At 34.8% G+C, this 14311-nt stretch overlaps 1 protein-coding gene across 2 annotated transcripts in view; it reads left to right on the plus strand.

Moving 5' to 3' along the window:
- The window catches only part of LOC128861250 (ecdysone-inducible protein E75), a 113940-nt gene that overhangs the window by 25382 nt on the left and 74247 nt on the right, over nucleotides 1-14311 (plus strand). The window contains exon 1 of one of the 2 annotated variants that reach the window (XM_054099233.1): nucleotides 4011-4110. The exons of the other annotated variant lie outside the window; for it this stretch is intronic. Within the exon in view, the coding sequence (XP_053955208.1) occupies nucleotides 4026-4110 (85 nt within the window). The 5' untranslated portion in view covers nucleotides 4011-4025. Of the gene's footprint in view, nucleotides 1-4010; nucleotides 4111-14311 lie in introns of those variants that run through there. 2 annotated transcript variants of the gene reach the window in all.

The following is a 14311-nucleotide window of genomic DNA, read 5'->3' on the forward strand; positions in this document are numbered from 1 at the left end:
TAAACAGAAATAAAATAAATAATAACCGCCCATTATATATCGGTAATACAACATTTTTAAAGAAAGCCTTCTGGCATATAGCACTTCACTCTGAAATTTGTATTTTGCATTTTTAGATTTTTGAGGCATTTTGGGCAAATGTTTTCAACAATTTTTGAATAAAGTATATAGAAAAATGTGCAATCTGTCATTTGGCATATAAATATTTTTTTGCTCGCAGCTTTAAAAGCTGTGCTAATTTTTAAAACTAAGCTTGTTGCCATATGGCAACAAATTTCTCGTAAGGTGTTAACTTGCATTAGATTGCAGAAGAAGTTTATTTGCGATTGAAATGAATACAAAACATTTGTTGCCATATGGCAACATTAAAAAAAAATCACTTAACAAAAAAAAAAAAAAAATTAATTTGTATTGTTATTGGTCCTAAAATAAATACTCAGACAAAAATTTGGATTTTTTGGATGGCGCAATAAAAAGATGTACCGAAAGGGTTAACTTTTAAATTCACTGAATAAATCTTTAATGAATCGGAATTGTGGTAAGTTAATGGGATTTACTGTGTTTCGACACAAAATTGATGTTTTTGTTCAACAACGAAACTCCCTAATCTGGAAATCGGAAAAAGTGCACGTTATCGTCGGAGAACCAATGCATTCTAAGAGAGTAACAATTTTGTGGGGATTTTGAAGTGTGACATTAATAGCCTGTTATTTAAATCCTACTAGAACTACTCTACCCAACGGTTAGGACTGCAGAGTCATGATAAACGATTTTTGAGGTCAGAAAGAAGACATAAACTTGGATGATCTTTGGCGCAGGACGGCGCGCCATGTCACACAGCCTTGACCACAATCGATCTTTAGCGCGCCACTATCATTTTTTTTGCAGAGTGTCGTGAAAGACTGTCGTTATGCGAATAATCTATTAACAATTCAGGCCCTTAAAACGAATACCGAGCAAAAGATTTGTGAGATAAAACCAGAATCCTCCACGAAGGTCTCAGAAAAGTGTATTAACGGGAGAAGCTACTGCGAAGCCAACCAAGCTAGCCACACGAATAAAATCGTGTCCCATAAATAATGGGTATGATAGCTCTTTCGAATAAACCAATAATGCACTGAAATTAAAATTTGAGGCCGACAATGAAACATGGCGAGGGATGGAGGCGTGATGGGCTGGGCCTGTAAGTCGACTGTTAGTGCCGGTAGGTTGCTGTCTGTTAAAACAACAATACATATATGTAAGTATATAATATATGTATCAGGCCAGTCCATAAGTTCGTGCGTTTTTTAAAGGTGGTTTTAAAATTAATAAAAAAGATGTTTAAAGTATTTATTAATCAATAATATATTTAATAATAATATTTAATATACGGCCGATTTTTTTTAAGTGCCTCATTCAGGTTTTATAGCTGATGGGAATAACAATCAGCAGTTATCGTCTGGTTTAGTTCCAGAAGTTCATAATAAACAATACCGAACATATCCCACCAAATAGACAGGAGAATCTTCTTGGGGTGAAGGCCATCTCTAGGGGTCGGTTCCGGTGTTTCATCTTTATCTAACCTTTGGCGTTTGCAAACAGGATTATTGTAAAGGACCAATTTTTCATCGTCAGTAACGATACGGTTCAAAAAACTTCCATTTTCAAGCCATTGCAGCAGCTGAGAACACACATTCACTCTCTGCTGAAGGTTGGCGACGGAAATTCTATGCGGAACCCATTTTCCCAGCTTTGAAACCTTTCCCAACTGAACCAGGTGCCTGTGAACTGTTCCATGCGATGCATGTAACCTCTGAGCTATCATATCGACTGTCAAATTTGGCTCAGCTTCCACGAGCTCGAGCAACGCGTCGGAGTTAAAGACTTCAGGACGACCAGCACGCGGGGCATCCTCCACGTCGCAGTTACCACTTCGAAATTTTGAAAACCACTTTTGCGCAGTCCTTACACTCACGGTATCCTCTCCGTGAACAGTGTTTATTTTTGCAGCAGCATGTTGCATTTTTACCACTTTTATACAAAAAATACAAAATATGCTTCTTATACGCCTTCGAAGATTCCATTTTATTTTTTAACAACACGTGCTTCTATCCGCGATTAAAATCACCTATTGAATGCACAATATATCAAAGAAAATATAAATAGTTCCGTTATATTTCGCGAATAATTTTTTGTATGCAAAAATCGTACAAAAGCGAAATTATGGGTAAAATACGCACGAACTTATGGACTGACGTGATATATAGGTATATCATTGGCGATTATACCCGTTTTGGATGTTTGGCAAAGCTCCTCCGCCTATGTGTGCGTCTTGGAATATTCCACAAGTGAAGGGATCTCCAGTTTTACGCTGCCTTCAAACAGCTGATAGTTTTTATGAGTAGCTTTCTTATGACAGTGCATGTGCATTGCTTGCCGAGGGGCGATTACTTTTAGAAGAACAATAGACAAATTTAATAACCTACAGATTCTAAAAGATAATTTGTTGCAGATTACGAAAAGCCTAGTTGCCGATTTTATCAAGATAACGATTCAAAACACAAAAGGGTTTTTGTCTAATCCTGGCTAATATATCATACAATTGTCACATTTGATGGCGCTGTCGGCACACTCACCACACTGTAATGTTATTGAAAATTTGTGATCTATTCCGAAAACTTAAAAAAAACATGGCCTAATGGAGAATCTGGAAACGGGATGGATGAATATTTCATCTGATCTAATACCCTCAATGTCAAATTGATTAAAGTATTAAAAAATCTCAAAATCGTTTTTACTTAAACATTTTTAAAATCACAAGTGCCTGTATAAAATAAGCTGTGCTCTGAAATTAAGCAGTATTTTCTGGTTTATTAGTTTTCTGCTATTTAAACACTTTTAAATTCTCACAAGAAATTGAGATTAGTGTTAAAGTCTAGTTGTGCCAATATCTCTTTAAGACGCCTCTTAGTTTTATAGTTAAGGAGCTTTAGAATTGATGGTATGCGCTGCACAAAATATGCTGTGAGCCCGTGAATGTATCAGTAGGAAATTCATTTTATCCATACTCAACCAAGAACAGACTAGTTAAAAGTCGTTTGTTTTAAGATTTACTACGAATAAAACACGTATATGTCATATCTCAACTGGTAGAACTTCAGTCACCGTCGCACTAGTGCAAATCTACTGAATAAACTCTACTTCAGCCACTAGAATGTTTATGCAGGGCTACTGCGGCTGTGGTACAGTAATAGCTACAATGGCTACATACAATTCAAAGCTCAATGTTAAAAGCTTTTCAGCTTTTTAGCTTTTTGTGCAACAAACTTGTCAACAACTTACAAGTTCCCACTTGCTAATGCTATTTCTAACATATGCGGCCTGAATGCGAAATCTTATTCTATCAGCACTTCACAGGACAGCACATCATTGTGTAGCACAAGTGCATCGGTCTGCGTAAATTTGCGATTATTTAGAAAATTCAACGTGGGTAGTTTATATTTACGTACATATATACGCTGGTATAAAGATATGCATATGTGAATCTGAACAAAATCAGTTTTTATTTGAATCACCGCCAAAGATTCGTGATTAAGATGCATGAAAACTACTTCGCCTTGGTTGTGTTTTTTAAAGAAGTGCAACAATACCATTGTAAATATTCGCCAGGCCAAGTAGGAAAATAGTTCTCGCAGGTCTCATGCAGAGGGTATATTATGAGTTTTAACTGTGTGAAATTAATTTCATGAAAATGCATAAAGACTTATCAAAAAACAAAACTCGAAAAAAAGTCTTGAAACATTTCACGGAAACTTAGCAGTATTGTGTGGTACCTACATATAAGTTTAAGTGCTTATGTTTACAAATTTAGTGCAACATAATAACAAATCTTATTTATGACACTTTTTGAACTCAAATATAATCCGAGGAAAATAGTCGTTTGTTATTGCTTATCCACCAAATGCTTTTTTATTATTAAAAACTCCCCGTGAACTAAGTATAATTCGAGAGCGTTGAAAAACACAATTTAATACATATATAAAATGACTGTCGGCAAAAGAGGAAATTTTTTTACTGTTGCCAAACCGATAAATGATGCGGAAAGACTAATTGACTGCGTATTAGCCGGTAAGTAAAACTATTTTCAAGCAGATTTTTGGTGCAGTGTACTTCTTCAAATTGGGAAAGCATATCATTCGCATATCATTAAAAGGGCTGGGGAGTGCACCTCTAAAAGTCTAAACTGATGAGCATACTCCCTTTATAAATTAATTTCATTTACATAAGATATAAATACATATGTACGAGTAACATGCACACGTACAAGCTAAAGCGAATTGCTTCAAACTCGCGTTGTTATTGCGGCTGCGAAAGTAAACGATGATTAATTTTGTACCCGCGCGCATTTGTGCAAACAAGTATTATAATTTGTTCGCATAACAACTTACCTATATATTATATATGGAAGTAAGTGGATACCAAAAGAGTCAGAATGATGAGAAGTGTCGATTTAAATAGCAGGTCCGTCCGGCCGTACGTACGCTAACTCGAGCAAGCATTTGGTAAAATGCGTAGGCCCGCATTGAAAATGGGAAACATCGGTCAATGACACCGCTCACATCTTATATAACGGCCATTTTCAAATAAGAAATAACATTTTATCTATTTTGCAAATAACATAAATGGGGCAACCCATTTGCCACAAATGCTGAATATAAAAAATAAATACAATGCAAGTTTTGAAAAATGGGTGGTGCCTCAACCACTTTTAGGTACATGCGTGCATTTCGGTGAAGTCTTAATAAAACTCCTACACATATTGCTCTCCACCTCATTCAGATTCGTATTAAACATAATTGAGACCGGATAAAAACTTCGCCAGCTTTTTTATATGTCAAAACAAAATTTCCATACGTCCGCCTGATGTTACAAGCTAAAGTTGAGATATTTTTGCAAAACTATCGTCGTAACCGAATGAGTTGACTACCATTCGGAATTCAGTGTGAACGTAGGTTCGAATCTCGGTGGAACACCAAAATAAAAAAAAATATCTGCCGTTCGAAGTCGGCTTGAAACTGTAGGTCCCTCCATTTGTGGAACAACATCAAGACGCACACCACAAATAGGAGAAGGAGCTCGGCCAAACACCCAAAACGGGGTCTTCCTTACTTGTTTTATTGTAATATTTTGCTATGTGTCATCCGAAACTATTTTTGCATCAAATGTCTGCATTAACATAATCTTTTATTTTTAACGAAAAAACCACTGAAAAACTTGTAAGCATATTTTTATTACAAATCGCTATGAATTTTTTATAAAGCATAAACGTGGAGATTGTGATCAATTCTGCACACTTATCTGAGATTTTGTTTTTGGATTATGACACTCTGGCAGCAAATGAGCGATATATGAAAGTATTTTTGCATACATATCCATACGTATGTTCGTATGCGAGTAGTGCATTTGTATGTGTGGATATCTTTCTGGCTTTATACTTATGAAAGTGTATTTACATACATATGTATATGCTAAAGACTTAAATTCGCGTGGATTTGAAATCAGCTTGTTTTGAAACTGATAACAGCGTCAAAATATCAAGCCAGAATATACTTTCTAGCAACTATTTACTTTTATTGGGTCACACTCACACAAAATCACACACGCATATGTATATATAATAGAAATGGAATACTTTCAGGCATATCAGCGATGACGGCTAGTTAGGTCAATGAACGTTGAAAACGCTGAAAGCGTTCCAAGGCCAAAGCCATTGAAGTCATTTGTCGTTTGATGACTCAGGGACTTATAGTGGTGTGGGAAGAGGGCTTTACTACAAAAGCTTTTGCGCTGGTAGACTCTATATATTTATAAATTTGTATACACTTTATACATACTTATGGCATACATCTTTTAAAACTGCAGGTAAAAGAATGTTTGTAAGTAACGATTGATTATTAATATTTAGAAGTAGAAAATAATTTTGTCATAAATGCATTGATGACTGTACATTGATTGTATATAATATAATTTAACAAAAGAAGTGGTATGTTAACAAGGCTGACAAGGCTGAAAAGTAGGACACTTATTAAGAACTTCAAAAAATAAGTTGAGCACTTAGACATATCCCAGATGACTAAGTTTTATGAAGCTCACACGTCTAGCATATGGTCAATAAAACCATTGTAATATTTTTGCTTTGGATTTTTTTAAAAATGGGTCTCACTAAAAGTGGTGAAAACTAGTACTTGTCACACTTTTTAGACTATACCATATATGTATAGTGTATCTGCTGCAAAGGAGCTCATCTCTTCCATTCATATTGAGCAAAAATATGTAAACAGCTCGGTTTATTTAAAATGAGACGAATAGATTTAAGATAAGCCAAATATATTAAAACTCCTTATAGTGGGAGCATTGAAATCGTTTCAAGGGCGGATAGCACGAATCGCCTGTCCCTTTTAGATGTTCATACAAGTATGTGTGAAACATATGTCTGTATATTCTTGGATACAAAACGTATGCAATGCAATTGATTTAACTCATTGTTGAACTGAAAAAGTTCTGGGGCAAATCCAACAGGTCAACGGACTGGGCCAATGTACGACCTTCAAATTCAAAGCACCACAGCAACGCAAGTATAACTATAAATGTTGTAGCGAATCGAGGCACGAGTATGAAGGTGTTTATAACGGAGCCATATGCACTATACGATATGCAAAAGCTTTTTGCACCGCCGCACATATAAGTATGTAAACAAGTGTATATGTGCACGCAAATAAATGTAAATGTATGTGCGAGTAGGTTTTACTTGTGAGCTATGCGCGACTATCATACGGGTAATCCTAGAGTTTGAAGCCTACTGTGTACATGAAACATAAGGTGATACAGGAGATCTTCCCTAGCAGACAAAGCTATCTTGCCAAGAAAAAGCTTCTCATGAAAGCCATCTGCCGTCGAAATCAGCTCAAAAGTGTAGGTTCTTTCATCCATGCACAACAAAGGACATACTTATTTATATACATATATAATTGACGCTTAAACCATTTTTGCGTGCTTGGCCGAGCTCCTCCTCCTATTTGTGGCGTGCGTCTTGATGTTGTTCCACAAATGAACCTACAGATTTATAATCCGACTCCACACGGCACATATTTTTTATGAGGAGCTTTTAGAAAAAAACTTTTTCTTCATTTTCTTTTTCAGTAAGATTCGAACCTACGTTCTCTCTGAATTCCGAATGGTAATCACGCACCAATCCATTCGGCTACGCTGGCCGCCTAACAAAGGGCATACTTACTAATTATAAATGTACTTATAAATATATAATATGTAAGTTGTATATGCAATTATTATCTTATTTTTAAACTTTCTCACGTTTTTGTCGTTTGTTTTGCTATAATTTTTTAAGTTCTAAAAGGTATGGAATTAAATGGATTTCGTTTTTTGGATATGTACACGTGTATATTTATTACAATTGGTACTTCATAATTACGTCTTATCATTACAAATGGAATACACGCCTATGGGTTTATTTAATATTAAAAAAAGGGTGCTACTCGTAACCTTCGCCGGTGTTTGCAGAGCTTTTCTTATACACTTTCACTTTAAGTTCAGGCTTTGAATGTCAAATGGTATTTCGCAGCAAACATTAACTTACTCAATTATGCCACATTAAATATAATAAAATACTTAAATAATAGAAGCGGAGTGCTGTGTGAGAGAGTGTTTTTTAAGGCAAGACATACATACATACATACCTATGTACATTTTTATGCCTCTAGATCATTACTGCTAACTACAATTCGCAATGTAATCACAGTAGAGCAAGTTGAATGCACTCACTATGTGGCAATGCGAAAACCTCGATCTAAATTCATTTATTTACTTGCCGATGCAAATTCGAGTATAAGTTCGTAATGTCTATAAGCATCTATGGTATATATTCATTCATGTGCGCTAAATATATTGTGCACGAGCATTACGTTTAATACACACGCCAACCAGTGAAGTTAAAGATAGGAGTTACGGTTACAAATGTACATACATATGTTTGCAATATTTCAATACTCTTTTCTACATTTATACATTATTGTAAATTTTCACAATTTTTGTATTGATTAGACAAAACAAAATAAATTATGGTAGATAAGTAAATAAACACGTTTTCCCTATTTTACCGTGTATGTCAAGCTTGATTCGCTGGGATTTCGAACATAGCATAAGCTTTTAGCGTTACTTGTGAAGGGCGCTCAAAACTTAAAGCTTTTAATTAAATGTAAGCTTACATATGTGCACAGTTACAGAAATAGTTATAGTATGCTAGGAACATTTATTCTGTGTACAATCTCTTCCACTAAGAATTTCTGAGAACTACCACCATTTGCTCACAATGAGAAAGTATCAAACAAAAGTGTAAAAACATAAAGCTTGAAAGTTTTCCTGGCGCGTAATTCAATGCTTCTGATGGAAATGGAAATTTGTGAATTATGCCTCATCCTAAGTATAGTTGCACACTTTTTCTATATTAACTTATTTCCATTTAAACTTTCTAGCTACAGATTTATCAAAACACAGTTTTTATTTGTTTGTTTATTGTACGAGTATGAACTCATGCTTGTAAAGTTATTTTTCTGACTAAAAAGCAATTGTTGCAAGCAAAAATTGGTTTACTAAAAACTCGAAGCTATCTCTCAAAATAAAACGTCACTTTGGGTTCTCAATTTCCCCTTCCTGGCAAGTGGTTTGGGTGCGAATCACCAAAATGCAATTGCTCCGAAGTATCACCTCTGTGACTACAACTAACTGTTTTCCTATGGAGCGTATTGTGCGAAAGACTGAACTTAACCATCAAACAACTGATATGACAAGATGTTTATAATACGCCAAGGTTTGAAAAATACCCACGAAAAGATAGTCTCGAGACACCATCTTAAATCGTATTCGACAACACAAAGAGTTACCTATGTATACGAAGCGATGTCTGAATTTGGTATCCCCGCAAAACTAATACGACTATGCAAGATGACGTTGATCAATATCAATAGCGCCGTCAAATTTGGGAAGTATATATCCGAGCCATTTGATACCAAACGAGGTTTCAGGTAGGGTAACTCGCTGTCGTGTGACTTCTTTAACCTGATGCTGGAAAATATCGTGCAGGCCGCGGAACTTAATCGCTGAGGCGCAATTTTTTATAAGAGTGTACAAATTGCTGGTGCATGCCGATGATATTGACATCGTCGGTCTTAACAATCTCGCTGTTAGTTCTGTTTCTTCTAAGCTGGATAAAGAAGTAAAGCGAATGGGTCTGGTGGTGATAGTAAGATGAAGTACCTCCCATTATTAAACCAACATTCGCGCAGTCTCGTACCGGTATCTACATACATCATTTATTTTGAAACCATCATTAACACCGATAATAATATCTGCTTTGAAATCTCTCTTGCCATCAAATGCTACTTTGGACGAAGTAGGCAATTGAGTAGTAAAGTTCTCTCTCGACGAACACCTTAGTTTTGTCTTTAAGCGTATAAAGATCCAGTGGCTCTGTTAGCTGGATCATTTCCTCCGAATGGCTCTGAAAGTATTCGATGCGGTACCATATGGTGGAAACCATCATTTGGCTTCATTTGGTGTGTCCAACTGGAGCGAGTTACCACGAGAAAGAAAGGACTGACGGGCTTTGTTAAACTCGGCCAAAATCGCTTAAGTGGTTATCGCACGAATCAAGAGGAAGAAAAGTTCGGAAAAGTACAAATTCAGGTGAAATTAGATGTATATTTTTATGTAGTTTTTTTTTTGTTGTGTTCGTGAAAGTGCAAATAGATGCATGCATGTAGTTATTAAAAATGAATAAATTAAACTAAATACAAAAAATAACAAAAAACGGTAGGAAAAAATGTAAGGAGTAATTAATTGTGTTCAATATTGTATATACATAAATAGGTGTGTAACCACTGCAGACTTGCGAAAAAGTTCTATTTGATATTTTAAAGTTACATAACGCTACCGACAGAGCTCGAGCTTTTCAAAGCTTATGAGAAAAGCTTTTCTCGAAATCACAAACATGCAAGCGGACGATTTGCATACATAGCGGATAAATACATATGGACATACATAAGTGTGTGTGCATAAGATTTCCTTAAAAACTGAACATTTGACTAAGAATGCCGAAAGATATCTCAATCAATCCTTTTTAACCCTCAACACAGACGTCCAAATATAAGAACGATATGACATATCACCAAAGGAAAATACATAAAGCAAAAGACTTCCGAACATGTAAAACACATACATACATATGGGAGAAAATTCTAAATATCGTAAGGCAAAACAATTGTCAAAAATCAAAAATGTTGAAAATGTTGATGAGATTTTTTTTGAATCTCTTAATTTTCTGCAAAATGTAGAACTTTCACTTACAAGGTTTTTATTATGCATTGAACTAATTTTTTTTTAATATTAAGGAAAAAACATTTTGCATGAAATATATTATGAATATTGTAAAACGATGAGGTAACTTATTGATCTGAGCACAAGTGTGTTTGACTTTGACTTAACGCCTTGTTGACCGACGATACTTATATATATGTATATAATTTGCGCGTACACCCTATTTGGGTGTTTGGCCGAACTCCTCCTCCTATTTGTAGTGTGCATGTAACAAAAAATGTTAGAACAACTTTTTTCTAATAGCGGTCACCCCTCGGCAGGCAATGGTAAAGCTCCGAGTGTATTTCTGTCATGAAAAAGCTCCTCATAAAAATATCAGCCGTTTGGAGTCGGCTTGAAACTGTAGGTCCCCATTTGTGGAACAACATTAAGACGCAGGAGGAGCTCGGCCAAACAACCAAAATGGGTGTAAGCGCCAATTATATATATGTATTGTATATATATACATATATTAAAATTCGCCTTATTTTCTTTTGCATCTCTACGGAAGGGGAATTAATGCTTTTTTTTTTGCCTGGTGACTTCTCTACGAAAGTGATGAATAAACTGGATGCAAAAGTGAATATGTATATTTCTGAAGGCGCTGAGTAGGATATACCCAGTGGCAAGAACCTGAGCATTGCATTCTAAAAACCTCAGTTCAAGCTCCGGAAAGAACAGATATTTTTTTAAATAAAAAAAAACTCATTTCAAACACTCACATAATTTTTTACGTTCGTTCATTTTCACAAATAAATGTTTCTATCATTTAATATTTTATGTGCTTTAAGTGTCGAACTTGAGGCAACCGAATGGTAGTAAAGCGCACACTTTTGAGTGTATTTCTACTTTCTTGTCCTCTGAGAATTACTGTACTTTAACGATGATAGTTTACAAGGTTTGGCCATCCGAGAGAGTAAATTCGGCTGCCACGTCATCGAGGATTTAGCAGCAGAATTCTGCCCGCTAGTTTCACATCTATTTACTCTTACGCTTCATCATTAAGTCATTGTTCAGACGGATATTTTTTATTTCAATATTTTTTTTTACGAAGGCTGTATTACGGCTGATTTATTTAAAAAACTTTACCAAACAATAAATAATCATGCCCTACTAGGAATTTTGGTGCCGAACTGTTGACCGCTTGTAAGCGGTATTGCCTGTTTGTGCATCCTTAACGTTTGAAGTAGTATTCTTTTTAATAATAGAACGTTCGCCCGTATCAACTGACATGATGAAACAACGCTCTACGATTCTACGGAACGGAACGGTGGTGAGAATTGATTTACATGGGGCTCTCATAAATTTCATCGTGTCAGCTGATACGGGCGTACATTTGCGTTGGTAAGTGTGAGCACCATAATATTTGTTTCACATAGTCCGCATTTTGGAACTGGTACAAAACAATATTCACTTTCGAACTACTTGCAGACATTTATCAATCGGACACTCAATAATCACTAACTATTCCTTGCATTGTTGCTTCAGTTCCCATTTTTAATAAATATTCAAATGTAAAGACTTTGCACTGCAGGGTATCTACATTCCTGTACATAATATATTTACTATTACTAATCCGAACACACATGTGTAGGAATGTACATGTATGTATGTATATATAAATGAAGTGAATAATCTTCTGTGCCTTATATTGTTGCTTCAGTTCCCATTCTTAATAAACAAGCAAAAGTAAATAAAAAAATTTCTCTTTCAACAAGTGCTTGTTTTGTTGTCATTGTGGAGCTGTTAATGAAGTTTTTCTCTTAGCGATGTTGCTTTTGTGCCTTTCTGGGTTCTTTCAAGGTTGTTCGGACATTGACATTACCTAATATTTTTCGGCATATTTCAGAGTAAGCAACTGTATGTGCGTACGTGCGCGTACGCAATTATATTTAAATGTTGATTCTCTCATCTACAAGCCATGTTGGATTTTAACAATTGTATTTATGTAGATTTTTGCGCTGCTGTTGTCGTTGGAAATGAAATGGTTTACCTACATATGTTAAAATTATTCTAACATGCCTACATATGTACATAAATCCGCAAATAATTTAAGCAACAGGGAATACCTAAGAAGGAAGAAAAAAAAATATACATAAGTAGTCAGGGAATACTAGTGAAACAAAATAAAAGATGTTACTTTGAGCTGGTAAACAACTAATTAGATACAAAAATATTTAGTATATATGTACATACACAGTACAAACACGATTATTGCATTTAATTAAAATTCGGGGTGGTGCAAGTTTCGAGGTTGTCGCAAGTACTGGGTTATTTTTCGATGCAAATTAAAATAGTTTTTTTTTCAAAATAAGGCAGACTCGTCGTATATCTGCTTTTTCGTCAAACTTAAATTCATAATTGTTTATTAAACTCCGACAACAGATAATACAATGATAGCAACGTTCGCGGATGATACTGTATTAATGGCATCAAACAATGACGAAAAACTGGCGACCTTTACACTTCAAAAATTAATAAACAATACAGTAAATTGGTTTGACGAATGGGGTATAGAAGTTAATAAAGACAAAACTATACAAGTTATATATACAAACAAAAAGACATCAAAATATAATCTAACCTTAAAAAACAACAAAATAAAAATCTGCCCAGCAGCAAAATATCTTGGAATAACTATTGACGAAAAACTAACATGGAAGCAGCATATCATTAACAAAAGAAATCAAATCAAGAATAAGTACCGGCAATTAAGTTGGCTAATAGGACGAGCATCAAAACTATCACTGTATAATAAGGTGACTATATACAAAACAATTATTACTCCTATCTGGAAATACGGAATAGAAATACATATGGGGAACGGCTAAAAACACAAATATTCAGCTCATACAGCGAACACAATCCAAAATATTACGAAATATAACAAATGCTGGTTGGTTTATTCCCAATGAAGCCATACATCGTGACTTAAACGTAGATACTATCCAAGAAACAATCACAAAATGTAGCACTAAGCATATACAGCGACTGTCAGCCCACCAAAACGAAGAAATGCGTAAAATAGCACCGGTAGAAAATACCAAACGAAGATTAAAGCGACTCACACCGACTGATCTAACTATAAGATTTGCAGTGTAATCACAAAAAACAATAATAATAGTAACAGATTCTTCTTACATTGGTAAAAGAACATAATAGACCCTAATTGTACAAAAATTACATATTGTTAATTATATAACAGACTGTAATAAATAAAGGGGAGATATAAAAAAAAAAAAAATAAAAAAAAATTTGACCAATAATGGATTAGTGAAGTATTATTTGATAACTTTTCTCCGCAAGTTTTTAGCCATCTTATTCCGTCTCTCTTTTCAACCCAACCATTATTAGTCTGGAAGCCTCCAAGTTTTGCAGAATTTTCGCATGTAATAACTTGGCTTTCTCTGCAAACCAATTGAAAAGCGCCTTTTCCATTTTGGAAAATTCAGAAATCTTAAGAGTTTTTCTTTTACCTGGACTGGATTCAGATCCCCGAGCTTTATTCTCAAAAATACAGCGTAAAAAGAATAAAAGGGAAAGACAAAACAAAAAATGTTGCAAGTATCAAGGTAAACAATTTCTAATGTCGCAAGTTCAGTACGCAATGAAAAGAAAAAAATTGTGTGGCAAGATTCGAGATATGCAAGAATCGAGTTTCTACTGTATCTCAAAGCTCAATTTATATATGTAAGTATATTCCTACTTTATATATGTAAGTATATTGCTGCTTGAATATATGCATTTATTTATGTTCATACCCAGCATACGAGTACATGTTTATATTTTGAATTATTCTTGTTTATCCATTGTATGTATCGTAGTTTTATTATTAATTTAAACTTTCTTATACATACATACAGTGATGAACCAAAGTCTACATACACGCCCTATTTTTTTG

Source organism: Anastrepha ludens, chromosome 4, assembly GCF_028408465.1.
Source record: "Anastrepha ludens isolate Willacy chromosome 4, idAnaLude1.1, whole genome shotgun sequence".
In the NCBI taxonomy this organism is placed as follows: Eukaryota; Metazoa; Arthropoda; class Insecta; order Diptera; family Tephritidae; genus Anastrepha; species Anastrepha ludens.